General features: G+C 44.6%; 1 protein-coding gene across 2 annotated transcripts in view; it reads left to right on the forward strand.

The window, feature by feature from the left end:
- Positions 1–15,548, forward strand: part of LOC132397406 (microtubule cross-linking factor 1) — a 218,807-nt gene that overhangs the window by 173,212 nt on the left and 30,047 nt on the right. For both annotated transcript variants that reach the window (XM_059976138.1, XM_059976146.1), the window contains exons 12-13: positions 6,007–6,327; positions 14,674–14,750. In XM_059976138.1, coding sequence (XP_059832121.1) covers positions 6,007–6,327; positions 14,674–14,750 — 398 coding nt within the window. The remainder of the gene's footprint in view (positions 1–6,006; positions 6,328–14,673; positions 14,751–15,548) is intronic.

Here is a 15,548-nt window from a genome sequence, read left to right on the forward strand (position 1 = left end):
CATTGATAGGATGCAGAACTGAACTGAGAAGTGGCAGATTGACTTCAACCCAGACAAATGTGAAGGGGTTCATTTTGGTAGGTTCAATTTTGAAGACAGAGTATAATGTCTAGGCAGTACAGATGATCTGAGATCTTGGGGTCTGTGTCGATAGGACACTCAAAGCTGCTACATAGGTTGGCAGTCTTGTTAGAAGGCGTATGGTGTGTTGGCATTCATCAACTGTGGTATTGAGTTCAAGAGCCGTGTGGTAACGTTACAGCAATACAAGACCTTGGTCAGACCCCACTTGTAATACTGTGTTCTGTTCTGGTCATCTCACTACAGGAAGGATGTAGATACTATAGAGAGTCCAGAGGAGATTTACAAGGATGTTGCCTGGATTGGAGGCATACCTTATGAGAATAGGTTGAGTGAACTTGGCCTTTTCTCCTTGGCGTGACTGAGGATGAGAGAGGATGAAAGACAGAGGTCTTTTCCCAGGCTGAAGTGGCCAACAAGAGGCAGCATAGTTTTAAGGTGCTCGGAAGTAGGTACAGAGGGGATGCCAGGGGTAAGTTTTTCCACATAGAGAGTGGTGAGTGCATGGAATGCACTGCTGGTGACGGTGGTAGAAGCAGATACAATAGGGTCTTTTAAGAGCTTCTTATAAAGGTATGTGGAGCTTAGAAAAAATAGATGGCTATGTGCTAAGAAAATTCTTGGCAGTCTCTTAGAATAGGTTACATGGTCAGCACAACATTGTGGGCCAAAGGGCCTGTAATGTGCTATAGATTTCTATGTTCTATCTTCTAATATCCAAAGTGATATACCTGTTGTTGTGGGACATAGCCACATGGGTATTCTGCCCTGGCTTCTTAACCCCTATCCCCTTCCTGTCACCCAGTCTCCCATGTCCTGCACCTTAGGTGTAACTACCTCTCAAAATGCCCTATCACCCTTTTGGCCTCCCAAATGATTTGAAATTCATCCAGTTACATCTCATTAATGCAGATTGTTAGAGGCTACAGTTAGATGCCCTTCTCAAAGTTGTAGCCGTTAGGGACACTTGAGGTCTCCCTGCCTTCCCACATCCCAAATGAGGAGCATTTTACTATCCTGCCTGACATCTCCACTGTCCTACCTGAGCTGATATATAGAAAGGAAGGGGAAAATGCTTAACCTAGAGCTTTACTTTTCTTTTCCTTTCTCTGATGGATGCCTGTCTTTGTTGAAGTCTCAGAGAGCTAAAGGCTCAAGATCACCTTTCTGACTTTGTCCACTCAGACAATGACCACTGTGCTTGCCTCTGCCTTTCTTTAATTTGCTCTTCGCAAGCACTGATTGTTCACTGGTTTGTCACTGGTCACTGGTCAAAGCTCTTTCTTACTGTAGTGACCCGCTGCTGCCTTTTGTGCTTGGGCAGTGGATCTGATTGAAGTCCCCTCCTTTCAAAACCTCCAATGTCTAGATTGGCCACTGGTCAAAACTCTTTTTCACTAAATTTTTAGCTCTTTTTAAGCTAAATTTTAAGAAAGAGGTGAAGATAATCCATAAGACATTGGGGGAGAATTCTAATGTTTGTGACGTTGACAGCTGAAGTCATGTCATCAGTGGTGAAATGACTGCATACAGAAGTTTGAGGGCACAGATGTCCCAAAGGGAGGAGAAAGGACCAGAAAAAGAGCCAGTCATTTAAAACACAGTTGTATGTTTATGAGCTCCGTAATTAGGTGAAAGTCATAGAACAAAGTAGTGCAGAAATAAATCAACTTGAATAACAACATGAGGTAGGACAGAAGCTATAGCAATAACCATATAGAAAGAAAGCATTTGCTTTTCGGATTCCTCATAGTTGGAGGAGGGGGGAGCTCCATTGGCGAGCATGGTGGGCTTCCCTGCGAATGCGGAGCAACGCATGTCGGCCAGACAGGACGCATGGTGGAAACCCACGTCGAGGAGCACAGGAGGTATATCCATTGAGATTACCCAGAGAAACTGGCAATAGCAGAACATTGCATTTGCAATGGCCATAGGGTTGACTTTGACAGCACAAAACTGCTGTGCTGCACTAATGGCTTTTGGGACCACCTGGTAAAGGAAGCCATTGAAATAAAACTAGACAAAAAGAATGTTAACGACGACAAAGTTCTCATTGTAATTAAGAACTGAAATTTGATTGTAAACAAGGTGGGGAAATGGAAACCTGTTGGATGAGGACTAACCAATCAGGTGGGACTGACTATGGGGGTATAAATATCACTGGATTAGACTAGCCTGGGCATCATCCCTGATGAAGATGGCAGAGTATGTCACCAAAACATCAGTTATAATCAATACCTTACCGGAGGACCAGAAGGCAGGTAAAGGGACGTGGAAGCTGAACGTTAAGCTGCTGACCCCAGAGAATATTAAGGAACTAGAGAAGGAATACACAGGTTGGGGAACCTTGAAAGCCTTCTTTGATTCCCCAGTTCACTGGTGGGAAGCCACCAAGGAGAACATCAGGAGGCTCTTCATTCGCAAGGGTATCCAGAAAGCAAGGCGGGGCAGAGGGAACTGTGAAAACTCCAGACAACATTGCAGCAACTCCTCCTTCTGCAGTTGAAGGGGGTGGATGTCAGGGAGGAACTGCGGGAGGTGAAGGGCCGGCAAGCCCAGCACTTGGCCGCCGAGTCCTCCAAGATCACCTTCCGATCAAGGGTCCAAACCATGGAGCAGGACGAATCGTGCTCATGCTTCTTCTTCCAAATGGTGCACGGGGGGAGCTCTGTGATCCACAACCTTAAGGAAGAGGATGGCTCAGTCACGTGCTTGCAGACAGAAATACTAAGGATCTGCAGGTTCTTCTATGCCGGTCTGTACAGTGAAAAGGCCACAGACTCCTCAGCCTCCGGCAACTTCCCGTCATCTATCCCGCAGGTCCTAGATGATAGCAAGCGGGAGAGTCTGGAGCAGCCACTGACCCTGGACGAGCTAACTGGCTCCATCCGTTCCTTTGAGTCGGGTAAGACTCCCGGAGGCGACAGCTTACCGGTCGAGTTGTATTCGGCTCTGTGGAGCCGGATGGGCCCCGACCTGCTGGAAATGTACAATGCTATGCTTCTGGGGGGCTGCATGTCAGAGTCTATGAGGAAGGGCATCATCATCCTCATCTACAAGCAGAAGGGGGTAAAGGAGGACATTAGGAATTGGAGGCCCATCTCTCTCCTGAATGTGGACTACAAGATCCTGTCCAAGGCTATTGCCAACCAGGTCAAGTCTGCACTGGAGCAGGTGAGCCACCCAGACCAAACCTGTGCTGTACCGGGAAGGAAGATCTCAGACAGCCTCGCGCTGCTGAGGGACACCATCGCCTACGTGCAGGACAGGGAGGGTGGACGCCTGCCTGGTCAGCTTGGACGAGGTGAAAGCCTTCGACAGGATATCACACATGTACATGGCAAATGTACTCTCCAAAATGGGATTTGGGGAGGAAATCCGGAATTGGACCAAACTGCTCTACATAGACATCTGTAGTGCAGTCCAGGTCAACGGGTGGGAAACAGACAGCTTCCCCCTCAGGTCTGGAGTCAGGCAGGGCTGCCCTCTCTCCCCTGTCTTGTTCGTGTGCTGCATAGAACCCTTTGCCGAAGCCATCAGGTGGGATGAGGACATAAGAGGGGTGACGCTGCCAGGCAGTGGAGGGACCCAAGTTAAAACCTCCCTGTACATGGATGACATCACCATCTTCTGCTTTGATCCGAGGTCGGTTCACAGACTTAAGTACATCTGCAAACAGTTCGAGCTGGTGTCGAGCGCCAGGGTCAACCACATGAAGAGCGAAGCTATGCTCTTCGGCAACTGGCCCAAGCGATCCATTGTGCCCTTCACCATCAGGCCCAACCACATGAAGGTTTTGGGGATCTAGTTCGGAGGGACCGAGGTGTGCAGGAAGAACTGGTGGGAGTGGACTGCCAAGGTGAAACAGAAACTGGGACTGTGGGGATAACGGGCAAGAACCTGGTCATCAGGTGTGAGGTGCTCTCAGGGCTGCTGTACTTGGCGCAGGTGTGGCCCATCCCCCGCTCCTGCAGCTTGGAAATCACCAGAGCCATCTTCAGATTTGTCTGGGGATCGAGGATGGAGCGAGTCAGACAGGCTGTCATGCACAAGTCTCTGGATAGTGAGAGCAAGAATGTCCCCAATGTCACCCACACCCTGATGGCCAGCTTTGTGTGTGGATCCCAGATACTTGGGCACAAAGTATCACGATGTGCCCAGGTTCTACCTGTCGCCCTGGCTATGAACTCCCGCACAACACCCCAGTCAGCTGGTCATTGCCGCCATACCTGTCCTTCGTAGAAAAGTTCTTCCATGTCAACGCCTTTGACCACAGGGCTATTGGACAGTGGTCGGCACATAACGTCCTGCAGGCGCTGCAGGAGAAGGACATGATGGACTCAGTGGGGTGGTTCCCTAAGCAGACTGCTCATTGCCAGAGCTCACAAACAGGCACCAAGACCTCACCTGGCTGGCAGTGAGAGGGGCCCTCCCAGTCCGATCCCTCCTGTGCACCCGGAACATTTGCTTCCACACCCCTCTGTCCATGGGAGGGCTGCAATGAGGCGGAGTCACTGACTCACCTCTTTGCACACTGTGGGTTCACAAAAAAGGTATGGAGGAGGATGGAAGGGATGGTGTCAAGATTCATGCCCAGCAGCTGCGTAACTGAGGACTTCCTGATTTACGGGCTGTTCCCCGGAACGTGCACAGAGACAAACGTCACATGCTGCTGGCGGATCATCAACTCGGTGAAGGACGGTCTTTGATCAGCGCGAAACTTGATGGTCTGCCAGCACACGGAGTTGCCCGTGGCTGAGTGCTGCCGGCTGGCACATTCTCGCCTGCAGGAATACGTGCTGAGGGATGCACTCAGGCTGGGTGCAGCCACTGCGAAGATCCATTGACGAAGGACCACAGTTTAAGGTTCATCACCCGTAGGAGTGGGAGGGGCCAGGTGGGGAGGAGAATACCCCTCATCAGCGGTGTGGATAGATGAGTCAACGTGGTGCCCCAGGAGTGGCTGGAAATGTATTGACTGAGAAGGAACTTTGGTAAAGGAATGAGAGTCAACACCTGAATGTTTACTGGTAATTTATTTTGTGTAAATAGCTCTTCAATCCTTGCCTGAAGTTTGAGAGTCCATGAATGGTTTATTGTAAACATCTTTAATTTGAATAGGAACAGAGAGCCAATGCATAATTTATTGTAAATAACTTTATTTATTGTATAAGGATTCAGATTTAATGAATGTTTTTTTCCATGCAGATAACTTTATTTTGTAATATTCCTGAATAAAGTATTTTTGGGAAAAAATATCAGTTATAATCAATACCTGTACGTGGCTGAAAGCCTGAGAAGAATTTGCAAGCAATAGTATTTTCTCAATATTATTTGCATTCATTGCTTGAGTATGAAAATTGATTATTCTCCAAACCTGAGCCAAATTCAAATTGACTGTGGGCTTGTTAGGGCAATTTTAATTTTGTACTCAATCGCAAGTCAGAAGAAAGTACTCAGTTAAATCACAAGTGCAGAAAAAGGTGCTGGCCTGATGAAAGGGCTGTTTTCCACGTGGAAATGCGAATGGCCATTTTACAGATGGGATATTATGTCAGTTGTTTTCTCAAACAATACAAGATCTAATGCCACTGTTTCAGACAAAGGAGTAGGTTATCCATGTTGTTCTGACAAATAACATTACCAAAAGGTTGACAATTATTTGGTAATTGTAACTTTGCTGTATATGGAAACCCACCATGTACAATGTGATTCCAAAATTACAACCATGACTCTATTTGAGAAGTACCATACTAGTTAGAAAGTGCTTTGGGGTATTCTTAAAGGGATGTGAAGAAACTATATAAATGTAACTTACTTTCTAGAAAAAGCTAAAACGTAATGTTGCCCTTACAACCCCTGCACAGTTACAACATCAGCTGATTACTCATCTTTGACAATGGCCCTCTTATGTTCCAAATACAGCTTCAGGCAGAGTCCAAGCTTTGGAGAGGAGAAGGCCCTTTCACTGACCAAGAGGAGCCAGTGCTGGAAGCCTTGGAACCTTGCCCAATGCGAGAAAGCATCCACAATCGTCGCTCACAAGGTCGCAGGCCTTTCTGGGAACCCGAGCAACTGCAATGCAGAGAGAAATCCTCCTTTGCTCTGAAGGAAGGTGACAAGTTCCATGCTCCTCCAAAGATGTTCCCTGATACCTTGACACTCGGATCAGTGAGTAATGTCAAGGTCCCTCAGCCTTGCAACTTGGAAAATGAGAGGAAAAAAATTGCACTCTGCCTTGGTGAGGTTAGTCTTAAGTACAAGGTCAACATATTGGAATCTGCTGTTGTGAGACATAATACAGAACGTTGTTGTATGTGGCTGTGCTAAACAATAGGTCATCTCTTTCACAGGAATTTTATGTCATTTGCATAAATCTCTTTGGAACGATCTATTTCCTGATATAGTGAATCCTTGCATCAGCAACTGCATGTCTGTACCTCATAAAATTAAGCAAAGCTGTAGGAAACATGATCTCACTTTCATTGAGTTAACACGTTCTTTCCAAAGCTATATGGAAGAGCCTGAATCCTTTTTCTTGGGGGGGGGAGCAGAAACATGGCTGTTTAGACACATTGCTTCTGTCTCACTGCATTTTAACGTAAAGCAAATCCTCCCATACATAACACTCCATCTAGGCCTGATAGATTGCAGGTTTTGCAAATGATTTGAAGTGTTCAAAATAAACTGAGAATAGTCCTTGCACCAATACATTACTACTGGAGATTTTAGAGCCAGCATCCTACCTATCGAATGGGCTGATTGACGGATGGAAATTTGATTTTAAAAAAAAGGTCTGCCTTACTTAATAGTTACGTGCCCCCACCCAAAATGCCCGGCTATCAGCCACAGCTCTGGATTGCATAAGGAACCACATAAAACATGGACTGCACTATTAATCCCTTACATAAAATCACAAGTGGTGACGAGGCCTCAAGTGGTGGGACCTGAGACCCAAACTAGTCCTGTTAGCTTGTGACTTTTCAATCTGATAAAGGGAATTTTCTGTTCACAGGTTAAAGGTATTTATTAACAATTAAAATTGATTTAAATTACTAGAAACATTTTAATTATTAAAATTATTTAACATTAATTAATCATAATGCATTAAACAACTGAAAATTAACTAAAAGCATAAGTAAAGAAAGCAAAATGAAAATCTCTCATCCTCCATTGCTCCAAGGAGAAAAGGCCAAGTTCACTCAATCTATTCTCATAAGGCATGCTCCCCAATCCAGGCAACAACCTTGTAAGTCTCCTCTACACCCTTTCTATAATTTCCACATCCTTCCTGTAGTAACGTAACCAGAACTGAGCACAGTACTCCAAGTGGAGTCTGACCAGGGTCCTATATAGCTATGACATTATCTGTCAGCTCTTGAACTCAATCCCATGGTTGATGAAGGCCACTGCACCATATCCTTTCTTAACTCAAAGCAGCAGCTTTGAGTGTCCGATCCTCCACACTGCCAAGAGTCTTACTATTAATACTATATTCTGCCATCGTATTTAACCTACCAAAATGAACTACCTCACAAACTTAACTGGATTGAACTTCATCTGCCACTTCTCAGCCCAGTATTGCATCTTATCAATGTCCCACTGCAACCTCTATTCACAACACCTCCAACCTTTGTGTCATCAGCAAATTTACTGTCCCATCCAGGTCATTTATAAAAATCACAGAGAGGGGGTCCCAGGACAGATCCCTGAAGCACACCACTGGTCTCCAAACTCCATGCAGAATATGACCCATCTACAACCATTCTTTGCCTTCTGTGGGCAAGCCAGTTCTGGATCCGCAAAGCAATGTCCCATCCCTCTCGGATCCCATGCCTCCTTACTTTCTCAATAAGCCTTACATGGGGTACATTGTCAAATGCCTTGCTGAAATCTATTTAGACTATATCTACTGCTCTACCTTCATCAGTGTGTTTAGTCACATCCTCAAAAAATTCAATCAGCTCGGAAGGCACGACCTGCCTTTGACAAAGCCATGCTGACTATTCCTAATCATATTTTGCCTCTCCAAATGCTCATACATCCTGCCTGTCGGGATCTTCTCCATCAACTTAACAACCACTGAAGTGAGACTCACTGACCTATAATTTCCTGGACTACCTGTACTCCCTTTCTTGAATAAGGGAACAACATTCGCAACCCTCCAATCCTCCGGAACCTCTTCCACCCTCATTGATGATACAAAGATCATTGTCAGAGGCTTAGCAATCTCCTCCCTTGCATCCCACAGTAGCCTGGGGTACCTCTCATCCGGTCCCGGTGACTTATCCAACTTGATGCTTTCTAAAAGCTCCAGTACATCCTCTTTCTTAATGTCTATATACTTAAGCTTTTCAGTCCACTGTAAGTCATCCCTACAATCACCAAGGTCCTTTTCTGTAGTGAATACTGAAGCAAAATATTCATTAAGTCCCTCTGCTACCTCCTCTGGTTCCATACACACTTTTCCACTGTCACACTTGATTGGTCCTATTCTCTCACATCTTATCCTCTTGCTCTTCACATACTTGTAGAATGCCTTTGGGTTTTCCTTAATCCTGCTCGCCAAGGTCTTCTCATGGCCCCTTTTGGCTTTCCTAAATTCATCCTTAAGCTTCTCCCTGCTAGCCTTATAATTTACCAGATCTCTGTCATTAATTAGTTTTTTGAACCTTTCGTAAGCTTTTCTTTTCTTTTTGACTAGATTTTCAACAGGCTTTGTACACGATGGTTCCTGTACCCTACCATCCTTTCCTTGTCTCATTGGAATGTACCTATGCAAAACGCCACACAAATATCCCCTGAACATTTGCCACATTTCCCTGAGAATATCTGCTCCGAACTTATACTTCCAAGGTCCTGCCTGATAGCTTCTTATTTTCCCTTACTCCAATTAAACATTTTTCTAACTTGTCTGTTCCTTTCCCTCTCTAATGCTATGGTAAAGGAGATAGAATTGAGATTACTATATCCAAAATGCTCTCCCACTGAGAGACCTGACACCTGACCAGGTTCATTTCCCAGTACCAGATCAAGTACTGCCTCTCCTCTTGTAGGCTTATCTACATGTTGTGTCAAGAAACCTTCCTGAATACAGCTAATAAACTCCACCCTACCTAAACCCCTTGCTCTAGGGAGATGCCAATCATATAGGGGAAATTAAAATCCCTCATCACAACAACCCTGTTATTATTGCACCGTTCCAGAATCTGTCTCTCTAGCTGCTCCTTGGAGCTGGCCAAAGTTGACTGGACGGATATCCTAGCAGAAAAGATAGTGGAACAGCAATGGCAGGTATTCTTGGGAATAATGCACAAGGTGCAAAATCGGCTCATCCCCCGGAGAAGGAAGGATTCAAAGGGGGGGAAAGGGGCCACAGTGGTTAACAAAGGAAGTCAGAGATTGCATAGCATTAAAAAAAAAGGAAGTATGACAGAGCTAAAGTGAGTGGGAGGACAGATGATTGGGAAGTTTTTAAGGAACAACAGAACTTAACTAAAAAGGCAATACGGGGAGAAAAAATGAGGTACGAACGCAAGCTAGCCGGGAATATATAGGAGGATAGCAAAAGCTTTTTTAGGTATGTGAAGAGAAAGAAGATACCCGGTAGTTAAGAACAATGTTGGGCCTTTGAAGAATGAATTGGGTGAAATTGTTATGGGAAACAGAGAAATGGCAGAAGAATTTAATGAGTACTTTAGATCTGTCTTCACTAAGGAAGACACAAGCAATCTCCCAGATGTATGGATGGGCCAAGGACATAGGGTAACAGAGGAAATGAAACAGATTGACATTAGGAAGGAAACGGTGATGAGTAGACTGATGGGACTGAAGGCTGACAAATCCCCAGGTCCAGATAGTCTGCATACAAGGGTACTAAAGGAGGTGGTCCTGGAAATTGCGGATGCATTGGTAATCATTTTCCAATGTTCCTTAGATTCAGGATCAGTTCCTGAGAATTGGAGAATGGTTAATGTTATCCCACTTTTTAAGAAAGGAGGGAGGGAGAAAACAGAGAACTATCGACCTGTTGGCCTAACGTCAGTAGTGGGGAAGATGCTAGAGTGCATTATTGAGGATGAAATAGTGGCATATCTAGATAGCAGTGATAGGATTGGGCCAAGCCAGCATGGATTTACCAAGGGTAAATCATGCTTGACTAATCTGTTGGAGTTTTTCGAGGATGTAACCAGGAAGTTAGACGGGGGAGATCCAGTGGATGTAGTGTACCTGGATTTTCAGAAGGCATTTGAAAAGGTCCCACATAGGAGATTGGTGGGTAAAATCAAAGCTCATGGCATTGGGGGGGGAAGACATTGGCATGGATAGAAAACTGGTTGGCAGATAGAAAGCAAAGGGTAGCGGTGAATGGGTGTTTCTCGGAATGGCAGGTGGTGACTAGTGGGGTTCCACAGGGCTCGGTATTGGGACCACAGCTGTTTACAATTTACGTCAACGATTTAGATGAAGGCATTGAGAATACCATCAGCAAATTTGCTGATGATACTAAGCTGGGTGGCAGTGTGACAAGTGATGAGGATGTTAGGAGAATTCAGGGTGACTTGGATAGGCTGGGTGAGTGGGCAGATGCTTGGCAGATGACGTTTAATGTGAATAAGTGTGAGGTTATCCACTTTGGGAGGAAGAACAGGAAGGCAGATTATTGTCTGAATGGTGTAGAGTTAGGTAAGGGAGAAATATAAAGAGATCTAGGAGTCCTTGTTCATCGGTCACTGAAGGTGAATGAGCAAGTACAGCAGGCAGTGAAGAAGGCTAATGGAATGTTGGCCTTTATTACAAAGGGAATTGAGTACAAGAGCAAGGAAATCCTCTTGCATTTGTACAGAGCCCTGGTGAGACCACACCTGGAGTATTGTGTATAGTTTTGGTCTCCAGGGTTAAGGAAGGACATCCTGGCTGTAGAGGAAGTGCAGCGTAGACTCACGAGGTTAATTCCTGGGATGTCTGGACTGTCTTACGCAGAGAGGTCAGAGAGACTGGGCTTGTACACGCTGGAATTAAGGAGATTGAGAGGGGATCTGATTGAAACATATAAGATTATTAAGGGATTGGACAAGATCAAGGCAGGAAATATGTTCCAGATGCTGGGAGAGTCCAGTACCAGAGGGCATGGTTTGAGAATAAGGGGTAGGTCATTTAGGACAGAGTTAAGGAAAAACTTCTCCTCCCAGAGAGTTGTGGGGGTCTGGAATGCACTGCCTCGGAAGGTAGTGGAGGCCAATTCTCTGGATGCTTTCAAGAAGGAGCTAGATAAGTATCTTATGGATAGGGGAATCAAGGGATATGGGGACAAGGCAGGAACCGGGTATTGATAGTAATTGATCAGCCATGATCTCAAAATGGCAGTGCAGGCTCGAAGGGCCGAATGGTCTACTTCTGCACCTATTGTCTATTGATGTCCCTGTTACTATTGGGTGGTCTATAAAAAATACCCAGTAGAGTTATTGACCCCTTCCTGTTTCTAACTTCCACCCACAGAGACTCCGTAGACAATCCCTCCATGACTTCCTCCTTTTCTGCAGCCCTGATGCTATCTCTGATCAGCAGTGCCACACCCCCTCCTCTTTTGTCTCTCTCCCTGTCCTTTCTGAAACATCTAAAGCCTGGCACTCTAAGTAGCCATTCCTGCCCCTGCACCATCCAAGTCTCTGTAATGGCCACAACATCATAGCTCCAAGTACTGATCCATACTCTAAGCTCATCTGCTTTGTTCATGATACTCCTTGCATTAAAATAGACGCATCTCAAACCATCAGTCTAAGCGCATCCCTTCTCTATCACCTGCCTATCCTCCCTCTCACACTCTCCAAGCTTTCTCTATTTGTGAGCCAACTGCCCATTCCTCCATCTCTTCAGTTCCATTCCCACCCCCCAACAATTCTAATTTAAACTCTTCCCCAGTAGCCTTTGCAAACCTCCCTGCCAGGATACTGGTCAGGACTTTGGTAGAAGAATTAAAGACATAGACTTTTTTCTAAATGGGGAGAAAATTCAAAAATTATAGGTGCAGAGAGACTTATGAGTCCTTATGCAGGATTCTGTAAAAGTTAGCTTGCAGTTTGAGTCAGTGGTAAGGAAAGCATATGTGATGCTTGCATTCATTTCGAGAGGACTAGAATATAGTTGGCCCTCTGTATTCGCAGGAGTTTGGTTCCAGGGACACCCCCCCCCCCCACCCCACGGATACCAAATTCTGTGGAAGCTCGTCTTGTATATAAAATAGCGTAGTATTTGCATATAACCTAGGCACATCCTCCCGTATACTTTAAATCATCTCTAGATTACTTATAATACCTAATACAATGTAAATGCTATGTAAATAGTTGTTATACTATTGTTTAGGGAATAATGACAAGAAAGAAAAGTCTGTACATGTTCAGTAGAGACGCAACCATCGTAGCTCTTCTGGGAACGCTGATGCTGCCTTGGCATCAGCCAAACCGATTCTCCCATGTTCTTTATGTTCTTGAGGCTGTAGCGACCAAACGAGATGCAAGGTGAACAATGCTCGAACAACGAGTGCTGGAGAGAGAACATCTGGGTTTTCCCGATCCGTGTTTGGTTGAATCCGCGCATGCGGAACCCACAGATAAGGATGGCTGACTGTAAGAGCAAGGATGTAATGCTGAGGTTTTATAAGGCATTGGTCAGACCTAACAGAGTGTTCTGAGCAGTTCTGGCCCTTTATCTCAGGAAGGATGTGCTGGCATTGGAGAGGGTCCAGAAGGGGATCATAAGGCATGGGAGACGAATTAAGCCATTGGACCCATTGGGTGTGCTCCACCATTCCATCGTGACTGATGGTTCCCAATAATGATTCTGCGGATGCAAGAGTTAAAGTATGAGGACCTTTAGGCTTGACTCATTGGAGTTTAGAAGAATAAGGGGAGATCTCTTTGAAACCTATCGAATATTGAAAGACCTAGTTGGAATGGATGTGGAGAGATTGTTTCCTATAGTGGATGAGTCTAGGACCAGAAGGCACAGCCTCATTTAGAGCAGAGGTGAGAAGGAATTTCTTTAGCAAAAGTGAGGTGAGTCTGTGGTATTTATTGCCACAGATGGCTGTGAAGGCCGATTCATTGAATATATTTTAAAGTGGAGGTTGATAGTTTCTTGATTAGTCAGGGCATCAAAGGTTACCAGGAGAAGGCAAGAGAATGGGGTTGAGAGGGATAATAAATCATTCCTATGGCGGTGAATCTGTGGAATTCTCTGCCACAGGAAACAGTTGAGGCTGGTTCATTGGCTATATTTAAGAGGGAGTTAGATATGGCCCTTGTGGCTAAAGGGATCAGGGGGTATGGAGAGAAAGCAGGTATAGGACTCTGAGTTGGATGATCAGCCATGATTATACTGAATGGCAGTGCAGGCTCGAAGGGCCGAATGGCCTACTCCTGCACCTATTTTCTATGTTTCTAAATCAGGGATTATGGAATAGCAGAGCAGACTCAGTGGGTGAATAGCCTAATTTTGCTCCTCTATCTTATGTCATCACTTCATGCCATTTACACTTGGCCTGAAAGCGAGGGATCAGATACAGAATTCATCTCACCACTCAGCACAATACAAACGAGAACTGCTGTTGCACTCGGCAGCCTCAGCATGATCCAGCCCCATGTGTTCTGCGTTGTCTCATATCATTGCACTTTCATGAGCATAATCTTTTCACTGCTATTCAGACTGAGCTCTGTCTGTACTTTCAAATATGCAAGCACAGACTGGTGCCAGTAGGTGCTGCATGAATTCACAATGGCCAAAGCAGACACCAGGCAAGCTATGCTGAAGTTTCTCGCCAGCCAGCTCATTGTAATTTGAGGAAAATATTGCTTCCTTTGAAGGAGGACCATTATCCAACTCTGTCTTCACTCCTCTCCATAGCCACAGAGACGCTCACCCTTTGAAGCTTGGACATCCTTTCTAATGTCAACATAGCTACCTTTTTATTTACTGTTAAAGTAAATCTGTTAAAGATCTGTTAAAGTGACTTGCAGAGTGCCTTGTAATTTAGCTTAATGATAATTTAAAAGAATGTTGAAACATCTTTCCAGCATTAACTATGTCAAAGTATGAACCGCACCTGAACAAGAAAACTCACAAACACCTTTCAGCCAGTCTGTTGTTAGCATTTACAGAGGTGTGGTAAACTATTTTACACTGTTGTATTTAAAAGGATACTTTGCATTGAGGTTGAGTTGCTTTGTTTCTCAATAAACATAAAAGATCTTTGCTTAGAACTTCCTCCTTGGTTGGGTAGCACTAAACCTGCAATGTAATAATCAATGTTGTACTCGCTCATGATAACCAGTTCCGTTGCCACCATAATACATGTCCGTAGTCATCTATTTAAAGATGAATTTCTCCCCATTCAGGGGCACTGCAGATTATAATTTCAGAAATGAAGAGAGTGTAATTTACCATCGCTTGTTTACGATTGCAGCTGATACTGTGAATTTAAGCTTCTCTTAAAGGTGGATGGGGACAATTTTATGCAAATGTAAACAATACACCACAGTGCAGAGCAGTGGGTAAAATTCAGAGCAGTTTTAAATGCCCCTCTCCATTTTGTAGGCCCTGAGTGAAATTTGTGGAACAAAGGAAGCTTCTGAATTTCAAGAAGAAGAAATGCGTAAAGCAAATCTTCAGAGGTATGTGACAAGTCTTCTTCTCTTCTGCTTGCCAGTTCTTCTATACCTGGTGCTTGAGCCACAAAATGCACCCATTGTGATGCTCCCAGGAAAGTAGACCTCCATGACCAAAAGGGAAAGATGGATTTAAATATTACAATCAAGCCAAAATAAGGAATATCCTTATTTTGTTATGGAATTAAGTTCCCCTATGAAACAAAGTAGCATTTACCCTTTCATCCTTCTGCTGTTTGTAGTGAAATCAAAATCACCACAAACTTTTTTTTTACCACTACTGCTTTTGATGCATCTCCATTTCCACTTATGTCCTGGCTGGGAAATAATTGTTCAGAATTCTTACCAGAGACAGAGGAGTCATGACATAGTATTGATCCCCTGCCCATTGGAAGTATCGATGTCATCTTCTGACAGCAGATCTTAGGAAATTCGCTGGAGCCCACTGGTGTGGTAGGGTTCGGGTGGTGTTCTGAAAGTTTCTCACTTTCATCGTGCGAGTCTCCTGCCAGAGAATTTAGGTAAGCAAGATGGGCAAGGAATGTAAGGAAATGCAGGGATCATTAGCAGTGAATGGCTTGTTTCTGAGCAAATGCATTCTCAGAAATTATGTAGCAGTTAGGGTGAGGTTAATGCATAAGGAATGAGGTAGTTGTGATTTTAATGCAATAATCCAAACCATAGACTAGAAACCTAGCATGAGTTGATGCCTTGAAGTGTCACGAGAATAAATATTGCAAAATCTTCCTGGAAGCACTTTCTTCATGTCTCAGAGGAGTGTAGATTTGAAATTAGATTAATAAT

Source organism: Hypanus sabinus, chromosome 1 (assembly GCF_030144855.1).
Source record: "Hypanus sabinus isolate sHypSab1 chromosome 1, sHypSab1.hap1, whole genome shotgun sequence".
In the NCBI taxonomy this organism is placed as follows: Eukaryota; Metazoa; Chordata; class Chondrichthyes; order Myliobatiformes; family Dasyatidae; genus Hypanus; species Hypanus sabinus.